This window comes from Ciona intestinalis, unplaced genomic scaffold, assembly GCF_000224145.3.
Source record: "Ciona intestinalis unplaced genomic scaffold, KH HT000101.2, whole genome shotgun sequence".
Classification (NCBI taxonomy): domain Eukaryota; kingdom Metazoa; phylum Chordata; class Ascidiacea; order Phlebobranchia; family Cionidae; genus Ciona; species Ciona intestinalis.
The window spans coordinates 487,045-507,495 of record NW_004190423.2 but is presented as its reverse complement, the minus strand read 5'-3'; the positions used below and the strand labels follow the sequence as shown (position 1 = coordinate 507,495).

The following is a 20,451-nucleotide window of genomic DNA, read 5'->3' as shown; positions in this document are numbered from 1 at the left end:
AAAGGTGTCCCATCTTCCCCCACCCTACTATATATTATATCGTTTAATACCCACCACCCTATTGGTCGTTTACGATTACGAGTTACCCCGTATATAACTTGTTTATCCTCGCGTAGCTGCGTACTAGTCTCTATGTTAAATAATGGCGTACCGATATGTTACACTAATTCCCGTTAATTTACATTAATCCCAACCCCTGCTACACAGCATCTTACTGCTGAAGGAACCCCTTACTACGTAGCCCCTGAAGTGCTTGACCTGTCAATCAATCTACGTCATCATGGTGAAGCTCTAACGCAAGCTGACGTATATTCTACGTCACTCGTACTATGGGAGATTGTGACGCAATGCGACGGTTTTTACGGTACGCTATATGACGTCACCATTGTGACGTGTGACTTCACAAAGTAGAATTTATTGTTATTTTATTATTACGTCACAGTGAAACCACCGCCACACTCGTTACCTTACCGACATGACGTCACTACCATACATGACCTCATTAATCACGTGGTGGTGAGAAAAAAACGACCAGATTTTCGGTTTGATTTGAAAAGTTCGGGTAAGTTAATTTTGTTATAATTTTGTTGAGCACGTTAGTGGTCATACAGATCCTTTTTCGTCGAACAGTTGTTCTTGTTGTTGTTGTTTTATTTTATATTCAGTTTCAATACAAAAATAACAGCACATACGTATGCATGATGCGATTTTCCATTCAAACCAAAAGTTTCGGTTTAAGTTAAGAACTAAAACTATTTTCAGTAATGTTTCAAAATGAAGACTCTTTAAAACAAAAAACATTTTTATGTTTTGTTACCCTTTTTTACCATTGTATTTTCTACCTTTTTATTGGTTATTTTAGGGTCACGTGGTACGCGTGACGTCATCACGAACACAATTATCGAATGTTGGGATAGTGACGAAGAATGCCGATTGTCTGCGTCATGTGCACGTGATCGGATTGATTTTGCTTGGAAAGACGCTTGGTGACGTAGCCAAGAATGACGCGACCAGCAATGACGTAGTAATCTCGATTGAAGACGAAACCGCAGGGTTGATAGAAACCATCGTGTAAAACTATAGAACGATTTTTGTTTTAGAAAATAGACAGTGACTTGGTTCATCATCAGTGTAAAAGAGGTTACTATCCACCAAGTTACTGTCCAGACCATGAGTTTAGTATCGAAATAGTAAAATGTTCCATATTTGTTGTCTTACACTTGTGTATTTATATCCCGTTGTGTACTAAGCTAAATTTTCGTTTTAAATTTGTCCCCAAATAAAATCCTCGAACACGAACCGTTGTTAAAATAAGGACGCCATTTTCTCGAAAGCATGCGAACATGAAGTTCTAGAATATGTTTGCCATTGTTACGTCACAATAAATTGCAATTGTTTATAGTTCTGGACGAAGTTTGAAGTATTTTTTTAGAAATATATTTTTTTCTGCAAGTATAGGTATTATATAGTGGAGTCATTACTGCAGGAACAACTTGCAAAACAAACCATATGCGCTGTAGTTCAAATAAAACGGTAGCAAAACTTGTGACATGGGTGTGCACAGTTTACATTAAATGCATCACAAAGAAATACGCAGGATAAATTTGTGAAGCAAATTGTAGTTTATTTTACTATAGCATTTTAATTTTGTTAGTTTGCAGCTACAGTCAGTGCGCATATAAATTTATTGAACCACTTTTTAAACAGTATTTTCAAACTTTCAGAACATTACCTTTAAGGTTAGGTTCAACATAACAACAACTATGACGGACGGGGTTGATATTGATCTCTATGCCGACGTTGACCATGAGTTTGCGCAAGAAGATAACAACTACAACAGTGTGGACTTGTATGATGATATGATTCAGCCTGCGTCGAGAACCAACAGTGTTTCACGACAGAACAGCACGAATGGGATTTCTGCAGCACCGGGCTCATTACAGTATAACTACCATGGAAAAAAGGTGTCGATTTATGTTGGTAATTTAACGTGGTGGACAACCGACAAGGATGTACAGAACGCTATCAATTCCTTAGGGGTTACTGATCTAGTTGAGATCAAATTCTATGAAAATCGTGCAAACGGGCAATCTAAAGGGTTTGCTCTAGTTCATCTTGCTTCTGAGACTTCATCTCGCATAGTAATGGACAAGCTACCACATAAAGACCTGCACGGGCAAAGTCCAGTCGTCACACCATGCAACAGGCAGAGCTTGAACCAATTCGAGCAGCAATCCAAAGCACAATCGGGCACAACACCACAACCAGAGGCCAAACCCCCAACTCCAGTCCCCTTAGCTGCCCCTACCATTCAACCACCCTTATCCATAGGTGGCATGCCTAATGCACCGGTATCTGTAACATGGCCTCCACCCACTACAACACAAACGTCAATACTTGGCCAACCCCCTGCATCACAAAGGTTCCCGTCACCATTCCCACCGACATCCAAAGATTTCCAATCACTACTGCCCACATCCTTGCCTCCTAATGTCCGTGTCCCACCCCCCAACTTTAACATGCCACCCCCAGGGCTGCGACTACCAGGTTTACCCCCACAAGGCCTACCACCACAAGTTCCGCCTCCATCACGCCCCCTAGTGCTTCCATCTGGGATCCTCCCAGCCCCTATACTACGTACCGGCCCCCCACCTAGAATTCCTCCCCCACCAGCTGCGTTAATGGCGATGCAACCACCCCCCCATTTATTAGGCCCACCCCCTACAAGCTTACCCAGTATAAACCCCCGCGTACCCCCACCAATAGGGGTCCCACCACCCTCCCTGTTTCCTCACCTTGCCCCACAAACTTTATCGGCCCCACCGCCAGCATTGTTACAAAACAACCCCGAAGATGGATACCCAGATCGACGATCGCAATCTCCTCCACTAGGTGAACCAGAGATCGAAGAGATAATGATCAGAAACCGTGCCGTTTCGAGCAGTGCGATTTCGAGAGCTGTTTCGGACGCAAGTTCTGGCGATTACGGTGGAGCGATTGAGACGTTAGTTACCGCTATTTCGCTCATCAAGCAATCTAAAGTCGCAGACGACGAACGGGCAAAAGTTTTGATTGGATCGCTGCAAGATTGTCTTCACGGGATTGAGGAGAAATCGTTCGGATCGGGAACCGTAAGGAAACGTGATAGGTCGCGGGATCGCGATAGGGATCGAGAGCGCGAGCGTGACCGTGAGGAAAGGCCACGGCACCGTGAATCGAAGTCACGACGTCGTGATCGTGACCGCTCACGGAGCCGTGATAGATATGATGATCGTGAATATCGTGATAGAAGCCGGGATAGGAGTCGTGACCGTGATAGCAGCTACACTCGTCATTCAGATAGAGATCGTCACCGCCGTTGACACCTGTCAATCAAACTGCCATGAAGTGTAAAAATACTTCGTAATAATAATCATACAATGCGTATTATTATGTCATAATCGTTATTGTTGCATAATGTTGAATTCGAATTGTAAATACTAATTAAAAGTAGTGTGCTTTTACTAGCAAATAATAAGCCATTGAACACTTCTAAATAAGACACAAAAATTGATCAAAAACATAAATAATACTGGTTGCAAGTTAATAGTGTAGTTGTTTCAAACTTACAAGTTGCTGTCTAAGTTTTGTGCTTCATTTAAAATGTACAAACACTTCATTAAAATGATGTTTTTCTCGTAAATGTGTGATTTTGTATCATTGTGTTGTTTAGTCCTGCAATAAGACAGCTATCAAGTTATATTTTCCATCAGTTCAAAGTTGCACATGACTTGTATTAATGAGTTCATTTTCATTTTGTTACCATATTTTAAATGTTAAACTAATTTAAGCACTGTTTTAATGTGGTAATCAGGTGCTTTTTTAGTTCTTGCTTTTCCAAAATATTTTAAAGTTAAGATGTAATTTACATATACTGCAAAAAAGTTACGATGTAATTTGCATATACTGCAAGTCCATACATATGCAGTTACTAGTTACCACTTGTATATTATTTTAAAATTCTTTTCTATGGCAGATGAAGTGTTGGTTTTGGTTATAATAATTCTTTGTGTTATATTTATACCATCAGAGCAGTAGTTTCAAAACTTTCAAAATAGTCTTTTTTCTTTTCGTCAGTTTCCCTTATTCCATACATGAATAGTGTAATCAAGTTAATGTATGCGCATGATATACTTAGGCAGTCCTTTACACAAGGCATAACTTATGGTTCATTATCTTTTACATTCTGTTTGCCTCTTGACTTGAAACTGCCCATATTCTGTCCCAAGTACTTTGTAATACTTTAGCGAACCCCATTTGCGCCAAACCATTTTTGCCTTGCATTAGTCTGTGGGCACCAGGACCAAAACTTGTTTCGTATAAATATATGTCTAACTATCCCTGGTTTTAAAAAGTTGGTGTCTGGCTATGTCTCTGTTTGTTTTGTCCTGCTAAATATGTTGTCTTGCATTTATTTTGTTGATTCAATGGGGACTTATATTATAATGTGTTTCCTGTTCGAACATGGTCTTATATTCGTAGAAATATCGTTTTTCCATTATGATAAAACTTAGTTTGGCACCTAAGAGAATGTACAGGCGTGCTATTATGTTTTCATAATGAATGCCTTTTCCTAATATTTGTCAAACGAATGTCATCTTGGAGAAGAGGGGTTATATTAATAACTAAAATGAATGTAACTTGTTTTATTAACAGCAGTCCTTCAAAACTTATTGTTCCATGCACCTCTTGCCCGCTTATGAGTTACCACACGTGTAATATTACTTTTTATTAGTTAACAAGCCAAACTGTGTTAAATCTCAGGTGTCTTTATACTGCTATGCAAAACATTTGTTTTTTATATTTATCAGTGTTATAACACGTATTGTTCTGTAACTTTTGGGTTGTTTCAAGAAGTCATTATTCAAATTAATCAACATTCTGATTAGTTTGGTGCTTTTTACATCTCCTTTCTTTTCCTGACTGACTTCAAAAGTTGTTGTTTTTATATGGCTGTATTGTGTTCTGTTTCATACACCTTGTGCCAGCTTACAAGTTACCACATATGTAACTTTGTGGATAACTGTTTTCCTGTATCACAACTGGGTTACATCTTGACGCATTACCTGTAAAGTGTCTTGCTGCTGTCTTGAACCCGGTACCCTTTGGTTACGATGTCTATATACTTTCTGTCTGTAACTTTTCTATTTCACATTCTGACAATTTTTATAACTCATTAGTGATCACTGGGTTGAAACATTTAATATGTAAGAGTGTCAGTTTTTTGCCTCTTATGTGTCTTGAACTCGGTATCCTTTGGTTACTATACGAGTGCTCTAACCAATGTACCTAGTTATTGTTCTATTGTAAAAAGTATCTTGTTTCTGCTTTCAAGTAGTTCTTACTTCTAGGCTTTTCTTTATCAGACTTACAAATGCAACTCTGTATTGAAATGATTTAACATTGCTTTAGTAATATACAAAAAAATTAATGGATTTTTTACATTTTTCTAAATGCATTTTAATCATTGTTACATTATATTTAAACTGCTTTCATATTTTCACATTTTCTACTGCTATATTCTGTCAAAAGATTTGGTATTAATAACACTTATGATAATTTACTCAATAATTAAGATTACTCAAATCTAAATATCATTTTTTACAGATTTGCTTCACAAGATTGCATCAATCTTTAAGAAGAACAAAAGCTTAACAATAGTAGCCTATATAGGCGTCAAACTTCATTAAAGCACGGGAGGCAGGGATAGTTAGATAACGAACATGAAATTTTGCGTGTTATAGGATTTTATGTTGATTGTAAACTAATTAATTTAGCACAGGAAATTCAAAGGTTAGATTGCCCACCTTGACACCCCTGATTTGACCTAAATTTAACATAATTGAATTATGTTTGATTGCATTTCAAGGATACTCGCTGAAGTTTTAGAGATGTAATAAATGTTATAAATTTCAGGTTAATTTGTGTTGTTATTAATATTTTGACGACCGGCAGTGGGCGCTATCGAGCAAACCATTTTACAACTAAGGAATAAGGGGGGAGGAAAAATTTTTTTTGGGGGGGTTCCGCCATAAGTTAAGACATTTTTTGTACATTATATAAGTTCAGCGTACTTGACTGTAAGCCAGTGCTCTAGCACAAATATGCTGACTGAAGGATAAACTACCGCCAATTTAAATACCTAATTTTCTCCAACCGAAAAACACAAAGTTACATACGTGGTAACTTAACATAATTGAATTTCGTTAAAACGCGTATACGGGCACGAGGTGTATGAAACAGAACATATGTGGTATAACGACTTTCATTGCCCCGCCATGCAAAGATACATGAGTTACTTTTATTTAATCAGTTTAAATATCCCGTTTTCCCAAGTTCAGTATGAACTGCGCAATATTGACTTTGCGTGAAATATTCTGTGTGTTCGCGGGTGTGTCCTAACCCTTTGTTACGTCATACACCGCTACGTTCTTTAGCGGCCAGCGTCGTAAAGCTTCCGCTAAACTGTGATTCATAAGACCCTCTGTGACGATGGTAGCGCCGTTGTGACGTCATGGAATGGAATTCTGGTTTAGCGCTTTCGTGTTTATCGATCCGTTAAGAAGACGAAATGCGATTTTAGATTTGGGAGTTTTAGAAAACTTTAAATAGTTGGTCAATTTTGTATGTCAGGCAGAGTTATAACGACAAAGTTTGTTAAAAAAGTGAGAATTAGCAGCAAAACAACAGTCGTTAAAGCACGAAACGCGTAAAATTACTTGAGAGAATTGTCAAATAAAGCGTGGCTGCTAAACTTGTATTATAACTGTATTTTCTTGCTGCGTGGGTTTAATTAGCAATGTTTTGGGGCGTAGTAGTTTTATCATTCTATAAGTTACAATCACCAAGCTACAGCATATGCGCTGTGGTTACAAAGTACTTTAATACTGCGGTTTGTCTATTTTGAGCAAGAGATTAAATGTTAGTTGAAGAATTTCCGCGTAAAAGACATGCAAAGTTGAAACAGCTGATGCCTTTCACTGCGTTGACTCTTTGAACTGTAATATAGTCATTTATAAGTAATGTCGGATTCTATCTTAGTTACAGCAGAGGTTAGTGTGCGAAAAAGTAAGTATAGCCGACACGCTTTAATTTGACACTTTTTCTCAAGCAGTTTTACTCCTAGCGCGTTTTAACGACTAATGTTTTGCTGTTGATTCCCTTCTCTTCGTTGTTTTAAATCGTTTAATCGTTGTTACTGTATTTGAAGAGATAAAATGTTAATTGTAAAAGGGTTTAAAATTTTAGGCGGAAAACTTTTTCCAAATTAAATGATTAGCCGTGTAAATTAAACACAATTAGTTACTCGTGACTAGACAGTGTGCATGGGGTCTATGTAGTCACAATGTGTATCGGGCAAACTTGCACGCAATTGTCCAGTTATCTCTTTAAAAGCATAAACGTAAATGTGCCTTATCACGGTACGTGCTGCGGTACACGAAAAGGCGTCTGGTTCCGCTTGAATAGTTTCCTATCACGTGGCATTTAACTTTAATAAACAGGAACACGTTCCATGTCACGTGCATCCGAGAGAAGCCCCTTTTTCTCACCCTCTCTCGACTTTGGAAGGGCGTCTATATTGTTTAGAAATAGGACTCTTGAAATCGTAGTAGACTGAAAGTTACGTGTAGGTTTTAAACGTGAGATTCCAAGTACAGTATTAACGCGTTGGCTTCAATTTAGCAGTAAAAAATACGGTATTTAGCGTCCAAAGGCATTTAAATTTATCTGAAATAATATAAATAGCGTATTAAATAACTGTACGTGTTTTTGGCGGCCGTTTTTTCGATATTTTTTTATCAATTTTTAACTTGAGCATGTTAGTTTATTGAGGTATAGCGTTTATCTTATCGGCCTATATATTTGCATTTAAAGGACTTTTTCATGTATTTCATGTTTTTCAAATACACAAATAAATATGTAGTATAAGTTGTTTGGCGTTTTTAGACTCTTCAAATACGATTTTATCCTCTGGTGCTTTACAGATTACCCCGGTAAACCTTCTGGAAGTTTGGTATTTAGGTTTTGGTGGTTGTAGGAGTTAGTTGTTAGCAGAGTTAGAGACAGGATTCTTCACCAGACTATAAGTTTAAGATTATTTGCTCTTAAAAGTGTTTTGTTTTTAGTTTGTTGGTGAACTCCCATAGTTATAACTTGCATGAGATTGGACTAAGGTGATCTCACCAACTTGGAGATGAGTTTGCAAACTCTTCTAGAAGCTGTGGAGTATCTGGAAACGAAAAACGCAAATTCGGGCACCGAAAAACGTGATGAAAAAGTAAAAGTTAACGAACCTGAAAATGCATTTTCTCAAACTAATGTTGCGAGCTTCAAAGGTAAAAATTAATGTTTTTAAAATTAAATATATATATAAGTTACTTTTTTAAATTATTTATCGAAATACTGCTTTTAAGGCTATTAAACACCTTATGCAAGATGTGGCTTATTAAATTAATATACTTTTGCTTTTTGTGACAAAAATAATTTTTAGGTATTTGTTTGGCAAAATTGTGTGAAACCTAAAATACTGTATGTGTTGCTTGCTTCCAAAAATTAACTTAACAAAATGATTATTATATTTTACTCTCAGATTGTTATTTTTCTACTTGTATTGATTTTATGGTTTTGTCTTCTGTGTGTCAGGTTAATGCCCAACTTTAGCAAAAAACAATTGTCGCTATATTCTGCCTTTTTAGTTTGAAATATTTTTAAATCTACGCTATCGGAATCTCAGGTACCATGGCGTGCCTCACAGAACAGAATATATGAACATTGTAATTATTGTACCTTTGAACTTTCCTTTCTAAAGATATCTTCTCCTCAATTTAAAAGTGGTAACTTTATCACGGAATTTTCTAACCATCATTTGCATATTTTGTTAATTGTGTAAACAAAAGTCAATGTTGGGTGATGACAGGTGAGTATTCAAGCTTAGTGGTTCGCCCTAATACACAGGAGACATTATTTAAATAAATGTTGCAACATATCTAGGCTCGTTAATCAATTCTTCTTACGACACACATATTATAACTTGACAATGAGCATGAGGTGTATGAATACACCATGTGTGTCTGGTGTTTAAGAAGATACCAATGTTATAACTTGACAGTGAACATGTGGTGTATGAATACACCATGTGTGCCTGGAGTATAAGAAGACACCCATGTTATAACTCAGGGAGCATGAGGTTTATAAAACTGACATTGTTAATTTTATTACTGCTATAACTGGTACACACATTGTGGTAAACTTGTAAAGTCTGTTCCAAAACGTCACACCTTCTTTTAATACATACAGCATGAATAAGTGGGCCAATAAATCATGTAAAAAAATTACCTTTTTGTGATTTTTGAAAAAAACAACAGTTTTGTAATGTTTACATTGAAACAATATGTGTTTAATATTACGCAACAACGCTTATGGTGTAATCGTAAATACACTGGCCGTGTTTATATGGAGCGCCATTCATATTATACTCTCTGGTATAGTAGTATCTGTTTTAATACACGATAATGTTAGACGCGTATCGCTTCGTTCCGGCTGCTTCTATGTTATGACCTTTAGTAACCCCGCCCGTGCTCTAGTTTCATCCAATCACACCACGCGGATAGGTGTCACGTGCGTACTTTGTAATCACGTGGTTAAAGAGTCCGTGCCCCGACACGTGCGACGCGAAGTGGCGTCTCCCTCTCTCTCTTTTATTTACGTCAACCACGCGATTCGCGCGCGCGTGTGAACGCGTTTGTAGTGTGTGTTCGCACGAGAAGTAAACACTCAAGAATGCAGAGGTCGATTTACGCTAGAGTTCATTCGCTCAAAATGGGAAATTTCGCGTAAAATTCCTCCTTCTGACTTGGCCACATTAAAATAACATTGATGTTTAAATTTCACAAGAACACGGCACCTTGTACTTTAAATTATGACTGTTTTGGTCTGCTACACAAAACCTATATCTTTGTGCGCTACATCACGTAATAAATCATTTTGTTTAATAGGTACATATGTACATACATATATGTATGAATTTATTTATACATATAATACAACTTTTTTGTAAATGTTTTTTATTCATAACTAAGAATTCCAAATATTATTATTAATTAAAACAACAAATAGAAAGAAATTAGCGACAAAAAGACAGAAGTTATTCCACTGTTTCTTATAAAAAGTTTATTTTTAATTAAAATTTATTTTAATTATATAATTTTTTAATTGCAATTAATCATATTTTTATAATTTCTTAAACTTTGTTTTGCAAATTGTGTAAAGTAAGCATAAGTTTAACCTAATGAACACAATATATCCCGAGGCCATATTACGTGCGCTATGTACCTCGTTTGTGGTTTCTATACACCTCACAAAGGGGTGTGTTCATTAACAATGGACGTTATGACTCATACTACTAATGGTGTTGAAACAATAAACCAACAAATCTGACTTAAACCTACGGCAAAATACATCAACTTTAATCAAGGTCAATTTATTGAATCAAAATAGCAATCATTCACAAAGTTACAAACTTGGTAATTTGTAAGGTGGATAGTACAGATTTGTAAGATAGTACAGGGTGTATGAACAGTGGTGTTATAGCAACTGTCTATAAATAAAACAAAAATATAGTATATATATATAATGTATATACATAGCAATTTTGTGATCACTAATGGGTTGTTCAAATTGCTAGTCATACAAAAAATCGAAAGTCACATATGTGTTAACTTGTAAGCTGGCACAAGGTGTATGAAACAGAACACCCGTGTTATAACGACTGTTGTTTCCCCGCCATGTGAGGATAAATAAGCTACATACATTCATTTAAAAAAAATTATTTCTAGATGAAAAGAAGTCTCCTGCTACAAGTAATTGTTATGGTTCAATCAACTCTGTGACATCACAGCCTCCTTCTATGACATCATCAAGCAATCCATTGTTCTCCCAAACACTGGTAATATACGAGTTTTAGTTAATTCTTTATTTAGTTAAAACACTCTTAACTGTACAAAGAGATTTTAAACAGTAAATGCTGCGACAATGAGGTCCCTAATGAACTGTCTACAACCCACAAAGTTACATGCGTGGTAACTCATAAGCAGGCAAGAGGTGTATGAAACAGAACACCCGTGTTATAACGACTGTCATTGCCCCGCCATGCGAGGATAAATAAGTTTCACCTATCCTTAATTTGTTTATAAAGCAGCCACGAGGTGTAGAAAACAAAACACCTGTGTTATAACAACTATTGCTGCCCCGCCAGAGGATAAATAAGTTGTATTTGTTAACATTTAATTACCAAAACTAACCAACCTCCTTTACCCATGCAGCCCCTCAACCTTGCTTCTTATTTTGATCCGAATCGTAAAACGATGACATCACAACCGTCAAACTTGTACCAACATAGAAATAATATACAACCCAGCTCTACAGGTAAATATAAATGCTTATTATTTATTATATATAACTATATTGAATTACCATTAAAGCCCTTGTTGCCTACCTTCGGGGAACCGACAGGCTTCAATATCTCGTAAGGTTCATGCAGTAGCACCCTCATACAGTGTTGGGGTAATGGGCTGATCCTAGCTTAAATCACAGGTCTTATGGCATGCCTCACTGTAGGACCTCACCCATATAGAATAGAATGTGCATATACAATGTTGGGGTAATGGACCAACTCTGTCCTAAATCCCAGGTCCCATGGCGTGCCTCACTGTAGGACCTCCCCCATATGTAATAGAATGTGCATATACAATGTTGGGCATATACAATTTATAACCAATAAACACCAGTATTTTTTATCACCAGTGGCTCCATCTCCTCCCAAACCAACGAACCCATCGAACTCCAACTCTGATACCAGCCATAGAAATAATATATCTTATGTTGTTCAAAACCAACCGGACCTGCAGTGGATTGCATCTAAGCATAACAACAACTTCCCAGGTTTATAGAAATAATATATAAAGCAGCTCGCTTGATTTGGGTCTTGCATAAATTGTATTTCCTTTCTTTAGGCATGATAATGAATAAATTTTAATTGGTTACCACTTATGCAACTTTGTGGGTGTTTGTTTATGCATGGTTGACAATTTAAACAACCCATTAGTGACCACTGGGTTGGAGCAATTGTCGTTGTGTCTTGCTCAAGGACTATGTAATATAAAGTACACAACATTAAATATTTATTTTCAGGCCACGCTGTTATTCGGTCCACCAACGACAAGCCACCAGAGGGGGCTATACCACTCAACTCTTTGCTGCCGTCACTGGTGAAAACAACTGAAGATGAGAAAGTGTATTGTGCATTACAGTTCAAGTAATTGGGGTTTTTTTTACTCTCTTTTATTTTGGTTTACTTGGTTTTAATTTTGTATGACTGGACAACCTATTAGTGACCGCATTGCCATTTTTTGCCAAGGCACATATGACCACAACTGCCACGATGGTAGCAGCATTGAGCCTTGAATCTGTATCCTGTGTGCTAGACACAATCACACTAACTACTACGCCATGGCATGACACAGCATCAAAAGCCAAATGTTCTTTTAAGAAATTTTCCTTATATAATCCTATATAGTCCTGTTGTATTTCATTTCAGGCAAAAAGTGACTTTGACCCACAATCAACTTGAAAAGATAAGGTAAGATGAAAAACATAATTGCACTAGGCAGTCTTAACTTGTAGTTTCCATTAATAAAGTATATATAACTGTATAAAAAGATTTTGTAGGATTTTACGGGGGGGGGGGAATGGGCAACTCTGGCCTGAATCTCCGGCCCCAAGCTTCAAACCTTACCCATATAAAAATAAATTAACGTTTACAAACTTAACATTGTTTTTACTGATTTAACAAAATATATATTACAACCACATTCAATTAACCCTCCCCACAACAGACGAGCTCACCTGAAAGAATGTTTTGAAGCGTTAAAATCCCATTTACCAGGACTTGGGATAAGAAGGTCTTCCAACCTGACAATTCTCAAAGCTGCAAATCGACATATCAAGGTACTGGCTTAACATGGGTTTACAAAACATAGCTTGTATTTATTTCTTTAAAAATGATAGAGAAGTTCACATTATTTAAAGAACGTACAGTAACTAGTGACTTGTAATAATATATAATAAATTATGCGAATCTGACCCTGATCTGGTGTTCATATAGTTGTAGATTCTTGTATAGTGAAATACAGTAATGATCTGGTGCTACGAAAACGTAACCAACAAAAATCAAGTCCAACCACTAGTAGTAATAGAGAAATATATTCCGTTTAAATGGCATCGTCAGTCTCTTGTTCAAATAGAATGAAGAGTAACTAGTGAAAAAACGTTTTTATACCAAAGGGGCCCAAAAGGCTATAATTATCAAGTATAGATTCATTATAATATAGCAGATGTTTCACCAAGTCTACTCAATCTTTTAAAGTTATTTTAATGTTATACAGAAATGACTTTTAAATACCAAGATACCACAATATCTTCTTATCCAGAAACTATTTAATAAATATTCGGCGGGAGTGTTTCTTATTTAATAATATTGGTTATGATGTCATAATAATAAATTCCGGATAACGATATGATTCATTGTTCCTGTGTTCTGTTATTTTTAAGCCATTGTTTTCAAACAAAGGGGAATATTTCAAACATTGTTTAATTTCCGATTTATAATAATTAAAACAATTAAAGTGAAATAGAACTTATTATTATTATGACATCATAGTTAAATGTGACGTCACATAAGCCTTTGTTATGTCACCTAAACTCATTGAACTGTGTCACTAAGCCTTAATCGCGCGATTCTTCTATGACGTCATAATTTGGCACTCACGCACGTGTGTGACGTCACATAGCAGACAGACAGCGGTGAAGGACAGGAAGTTTTGCGACTAATTAATCATTTAATTAAATATTCGGTCTTTTATTATTTGTAAAGCGGGTTAGGTATGTTATATGAAAAGGTATATGTTGTGAAATGCGTTTAAAATAAACATTCTAAGTGCGGGCATTTAAATTGTCGCTACTACCGTTTCCCGCCACGCGAAGATAAACAAGTGACATTCTTTCATACATTATTACGTCACAAACCTTATAAACGCGCAATAATAATCCTGTGTCGTTTCGCGTGTCCGCCATTCCTCGCTACACCACGTGATCCTTCTAATATTACGTCACAAAGCCGATTGTTGCACCGCAACCTTTCTCGCTTTGTTATGACGTAGTTTAGCGGAACAAACGCGTGTTCCACCCAAATATTCATCCGCGCTCTTTTTTTGTTTAGCTTCTCTTGTTTTAACAGAAAAAACTTCTCTCTTATTCTCTTTTATTTATCCCCTTTTTTCTTACCTTCTCTCGTTTTGGTGAACCTGTTCTACTGGTTCTGCATACACGCGATATCTCCACCCTGTTAGTGTTTACATTAGAAATACAGATAATGCATTGATATTGTAAATGACACTTGAAACCATTAAATATCGTGGCACACTTGTATTCTTTGGATCAGTTTGAGGAAAAAAATTGTAAAAAATGATATTTTATATTTTTTTTGATACATATTATTTTGTTAATATGAAATATTGTTAATAAGTTTACTACCCACATTAGGAGAAGTTGTGATTTTGTTTTAGGTTGGGATAAGATTAATAGTGTTAACACATAATATCCGATATTTCCTAATCTTGTTTTTAACAATTAACAACACTCTTTTAGAATTGTAAGGCCACGGTTATTTAATTCTTTAAATATTCTTTGTTTGCTACTAAATGGGACGATAAAAAAAAAATCAAAATGGTCATCTTACCCCAACCTACTACACGGCAGATCATATTCTAAAATACACACAAGATATTACTGGGTTAAAGTTATTTACTACAAACAAACATACAAACTTAGTGGTAAAGTTGACATAACATTGAGTAGTAAATGTAATTGGAAATTAGTGGACATTTGTACTCCCTGTGTTGTTGTTTATGTTGAAGTATGACCTCAAGTAACCTCTTACTTAGTTGTAAACATGTTGTGTCCAAAAGGTTACTTGAGTTCATTTGATTTATAATCCAAAGCATGGCTGGCTTCTCTATAAGGAAAAACAAGTTGACTCTTATAGCAGCCCCATAAACCAATAAAATGCAAGTAAAGTAAACTAATACAGGTCTAAAACTTAGAAGGGTTAAATTATGGGAAAAATTTGGAATATTATTAATATTAGGAGTATTTTAACTAATTGTAGGTTGGGGTAAGATGGTTCATGTTTACATTCTGCCACCAAACATAGATGAAAAAGCTCCTTAAACTAATAATACCAGTGTAAAACTTTTAATTTAAAAGATAGGAAGTTTTGTTTCATAGGCAAGACAATTATGTTTAAACATATATTAGACTGGGGTAAGATGGTACATGTTCATTATATTTTACTGTCCCATTTGACAAACTGCCCCTAAATTTCTACAAACATTTTTTCTATTAATATGGATTTATAAAATAATAGTAATAAGTATTGTAACCAATGTAATTTTATCTACATTTTATTTTATTGTCCCATTTAATAGTAAACAAAGAATATTTACAGAAATATATAAACAGTAACATATGTCCAACTGAAGTACAAATTTCTTAGTCCTTGCTTCTTATAAATAATTGGTAACCACCAACCATTCATGACAGTATGGCTGATAGTTTGGACAACCCATTAGTGACCACTGGGTTGGAGCAATTGCCGTTAAGTGTCTTGCCCAAATCACATACACCCACAATGGTAGCAGCGTCGAGCCCTGAACCCATTACCGCTGGGTTACAGGCAGGTGCGCTAAAGATATTAGTATCAAACCAACTATATTTCTGTTTGGGCGTCATTTAAACATATACTGTACATGGCAAACTATCACCCACTATTTACATAAGCTGAAGTAACCAATGTATTTTTACCCACAGATCATCGTAAAGAAATGTCGGGACAATTTGACGCTGAAAGAAAAGTTGAAACGCGAGATTGAGTTGAAGCAAAAACAACTTAATGTTTTAATGGATGAATTATCCCAACATAGAGGGAGGGAAGCCGTTGACAAGTATCTGGAGGAAGCTATTGTTGTTGGTGGGCTGCGTGTTTGACAGTGAGCATGAAGTGTATGAATACACCATGTGTGTCCGCTGTTTAAGAAGACACTCATGTTATAACTCAACAGTAAGCATGAGGTGTATGAATTCACCATGTGTGTCTGGTGTTTAAGAAGACACTCATGTTATAACTCGACAGTAAGCATGAGGTGTATGAATACACCATGTGTGTCTGGTGTATAAGAAGACACCCATGTTATAACTTGGCAGCGAGCATGAGGTATTTGAATACACCATGTGTGTCTGGTGTATAATAAGACACCCATGTTATATCTTGACAGTGAGCATGAGGTGTATGCATACACCATGTGTGTCTGGTGTATAAGAAGACACCCATGTTATAACTAGACAGTAAGCATGAGGTGTATGAATACACCATGTGTGTCTGGTGTATAAGATGACACCCATGTTATAACTTGGCAGCGAGCATGAGGTATTTAAATACACCATGTGTGTCTGGTGTATAAGAAGATACCCATGTTATAACTCGACAGTAAGCATGAGGTGTATGCATACACCATGTGTGTCTGGTGTATAAGAAGACACCCATGTTATAACTAACAGTAAGCATGAGGTGTATGAATACACCATGTGTGTCTGGTGTATAAGAAGACACCCATGTTATAACTTGGCAGCGAGCATGAGGTATTTAAATACACCATGTGTGTCTGGTGTATAAGAAGACACCCATGTTATAACTTGACAGTGAGCATGAGGTGTATGAATACACCATGTGTGTCTGGTGTATAAGAAGACACCCATGTTATAACTTGGCAGCGAGCATGAGGTGTTTAAATACACCATGTGTGTCTGGTGTATAAGAAGACACCCATGTTATAACTTGACAGCGAGCATGAGGTGTTTAAATACACCATGTGTGTCTGGTGTATAAGAAGACACCCATGTTATAACTTAACAGTGAGCATAAGGCTTCCTCCCTTTTTCTCACACTTCTCTCACATTAAACAGATGAGAGAGAAAGGACAATCTCAACTTCTTCTGTTCATTCAAGTATTTTGGATGATGATCAGAAATCAACATCAACCGCATCAGGTTTGTAGTAATATTCTATTCTGTATGGGTAGGTGACTCTGGCCAGAGTTGGCCCATTATCCCAACATTGTATATGCCCATTCTATTATATATGGGTGAGGTCCTACAGTGAGGCACTCCATAGGATCTGGGATTTAAACCAGAGTTGGCCCATTACCCCAACATTGTATATGTTATATGCACATTCTATTCTATATAAGGTTTTTACCGTTGTGGGGTGAGCTTTTTACCGTTTTTTAGTGGGTTATGGCATAAGGTCTGGGATTTAGAGTTGGTCCATTACCCTGACACTCAGGGTGCTACAACACGTTAGTGACCACTGGGTTTCATTCACAAGGACACGTATAAATACATATATGCCTATGACATCACAATATCAACTATTACGTAACAAACATACGTTCTAGAAGCAGAAGAGCAACGTGCTTCACTCGTCATCGCCCATGAAGTCCCTGAATCGAAGAACAATAACTCGGCCCTCACTGCCGCCAACATAGAAACCTTACAAGCCACTTATTCGATGGTTAAGCAGCGTAACGAAGTCAGCAAAGTGACGATCAGTGAACCAACCAAGCCGCATAATGCCGCGATAAACGACCGCCTGTTTATCACTAACACTGACAAAGTGGTGATGTCAGCCACGCCAAGTGTTGCAACCCCACAAGTGCAGCAACATCGCGGGAATTTTAACCGCAACCACCGCAAGATATACGGACAACCATCGGGTCGATCTGCTACCCCCTCTCCCCCTTCCAATACTCTTTCATTCTTCCCCCGTTTTACCTGTGGCGGAAGTGGTAGCCCCCCTTTGAATGTCGGTACCTCCTTAAACACCACTTACTCGACCCCTAAAATGGTGGCACGGAGGGTAAGCAAGGAGTCCGTTACCCAACCACCCCAAGCTCCTAACCCAGTGTATAGAGTTTTAAACAACCCCCCAACCACACAACCAAAGAGTTTCCAATCTACAGTAAACTCAACCGTCCAAAGTACGAAACCAATACAGTTTGGCAACCATCCTGGTCCCAGTGGTCCCTTACCTACATTCTCAGGGTACCAAGTTAAAGTTAAGTACGTCCCCCCACCTTCTAACCCACAAATGACCCCAAATAACCCCGTGACTATCAACCAATCGAACGTCCCGATGAAAAAAAGACATTACATCACAATGGAGAACAATACATCACCCTCAAAACCAGTGAAGCGTGACGATGGTCCAAAAATGACATCACTGTACGTTGGAGCATCAGCGGGTTTTTTAGACCAAAGGACCGAGAGAGTTTCAGGCACAACGTCAGATAATGACGAAGACAGAGATCCCTTAGACACAAATCGTGGTCAATTCCAACACTGGAGAAAACATCTTATCACTGATCGTGGGGGGAAAGAATGGAGAGAATACCGAACCAAAAAGGAAGAAGGCAAGAAGCTTACTGTGCATCAGTATGAACCAACTAATGTTACACAAGCTAAGGCTCATAATAAACCAAAGACGACTTTTGCTTTGTGGGATAAGAAACACCATGCGAGTAAGTTTAGGATCATTAGGTTTTATTATGTTGTTGTTGTTATATAGTGGGGTCGGGGTGGGGTAAGATTAGACACTTTTAGCCTTAGCACATAACAACCGAAATTCCTGATCGTGTTTTAAACAATTCACATCAGTCTATATAAGAGTCATTAGGATACGGTTTTATATTTCTTTGAATTCCCATATATATTACTATGGCACCAAAAAATTAATCCAAGTTAAAATAGAAGAATGTAATTTTATCACATTGTATTATTTGGTTAAATTGCTCTGGGATGAACATTTTGAGATTCAATCATGTTTTTCATTTTTATTAAGTATGTATTTAGTTATAAATAAACTACAACCCCCTACCCAGTTTCAATGAACACGATACCAAGTCCCAAGTCGAAACCATCCCCCCACTTAATAGCGCCAAAGAGCTCGGCGACAACGACGCCAAACTCTGCCCATGGTCACCAAGTTACACAGGTGTGGTTGTAATGCTGCTTGGGTTTCTTCTGTTTGTATTATAACTATAAGATACTGGTTTCGAATTAGGTTGTATAACTTGTATTATAACTGAAAGATACTGGTATCACTTCAAATTAGGTTCCATGCTAGATACTGGTACTGGACAAGGTAGTTAAGTGATGCTTTGGGTTGGGGTATCAGTAATACCGATATATATTGTAAAAGGATTACGGTAAATAGTCGCCGAGTACATTTTACCAATAAAGTTACATAATTTGGATTGAATAAGCGTGAGGTGCATGGTTCTATATGTATATCCATGACTTTATGTAAAAAACATAACCATCAATCCATGGGATATTGAGGCTTGAGGTGTAAAACAGATGGTTTAATTGCGAGGTTTAGTTTGCTCTTTTATATTTAGTCAACTTAAATCAACTCTGGCCCAAACTTTTTTGCATTTTAGTCACAGTTAGCCTGTTACTCAAGTCACAGTTGGCCCGCTACCCAAGCCAGAGTTGCCAAATCTTTCGAATTATATCCCATTTACTTCCATCTTCCAGGTTTGTTACACAACTTTACAGAAAGCCAGCAAACCCACGATACCAAACACTATCGTAGTTAAACCACAACAAGCTGCTACGAATCAAAAAGTCAATGCTGTTGAGATGAAAACATCGAAAAACGATTTCCATCTCGTGCCAGGTTAGTTTACTTTCAACTAATGTTCTTGGTCATTAATTTTTTAGTATATTTTTGGCCAAATACTAATTTCTTTAGTCAAGCTGAAAAAAACGATTTCAACTAATAGGAACAATATTAGTAAAACTTAAGAAAAATTTGTAAAAAGTTAACTAGCATATGAATAACTTAATTTTTCGATGTAATAACTTAGTTTAGGATTATGCAATGCTAAAAAGTAAAACAGTGCTACTTATAACACGCAGACACAGGTTAAAACAGAAGTAAAAATGTATTTAGGAATTCTTAAAACTGGGTCAACATTTTGCAAAAACTATTTTATTTGCGGTTAACTTTAAAATTACTCTCTAGCGCTCCCTAGCACCCAAGCAGTAAAGCATATGCTGCAATCTTCGAAACCAACTGAAACCAGTGCAAAGATGAAACCGATATCGACCAATCCGGTGCCAGCGTTTCAAATCCATACACACGCATCACAATCGAGCGTGGTAGTCCCAAAACAGTCATTAAACTCCTGTCCAATCACAACCCACGATTTAAATATCGTCCAATCAGCTTCAATCCCA

At 36.9% G+C, this 20,451-nt stretch overlaps 3 protein-coding genes across 4 annotated transcripts in view; all 3 read left to right on the top strand.

Moving 5' to 3' along the window:
* LOC100186885 (activin receptor type-2A-like) overlaps positions 1 to 1,299 on the top strand; it is a 5,317-nt gene extending 4,018 nt beyond the window's left edge. The window contains exons 12-14 of the mRNA XM_026838664.1: positions 208 to 364; positions 443 to 562; positions 863 to 1,299. Coding sequence (XP_026694465.1) covers positions 208 to 364; positions 443 to 562; positions 863 to 990 — 405 coding nt within the window. The 3' untranslated portion in view covers positions 991 to 1,299. The remainder of the gene's footprint in view (positions 1 to 207; positions 365 to 442; positions 563 to 862) is intronic.
* A 394-nt stretch (positions 1,300 to 1,693) lies between these two features.
* On the top strand, positions 1,694 to 3,679 carry LOC100178271 (cleavage and polyadenylation specificity factor subunit 6-like). Its single transcript, XM_002121543.4, has one exon. The coding sequence runs from the start codon at positions 1,764 to 1,766 to the stop codon at positions 3,360 to 3,362; it is 1,599 nt and encodes a 532-aa protein (XP_002121579.1). The 5' UTR covers positions 1,694 to 1,763; the 3' UTR covers positions 3,363 to 3,679.
* A 4,490-nt stretch (positions 3,680 to 8,169) lies between these two features.
* Positions 8,170 to 20,451, top strand: part of mnt-like (transcription factor Mnt-like) — a 15,970-nt gene continuing 3,688 nt past the window's right edge. The window contains exons 1-12 of one of the 2 annotated variants that reach the window (XM_009863184.3): positions 8,170 to 8,375; positions 10,875 to 10,984; positions 11,361 to 11,463; positions 11,842 to 11,979; positions 12,229 to 12,352; positions 12,635 to 12,676; positions 12,933 to 13,044; positions 15,964 to 16,123; positions 17,116 to 17,199; positions 17,607 to 18,728; positions 19,089 to 19,201; positions 19,747 to 19,888. In XM_009863184.3, coding sequence (XP_009861486.1) covers positions 8,234 to 8,375; positions 10,875 to 10,984; positions 11,361 to 11,463; positions 11,842 to 11,979; positions 12,229 to 12,352; positions 12,635 to 12,676; positions 12,933 to 13,044; positions 15,964 to 16,123; positions 17,116 to 17,199; positions 17,607 to 18,728; positions 19,089 to 19,201; positions 19,747 to 19,888 — 2,392 coding nt within the window. In that variant the 5' untranslated portion in view covers positions 8,170 to 8,233. 2 annotated transcript variants of the gene reach the window in all.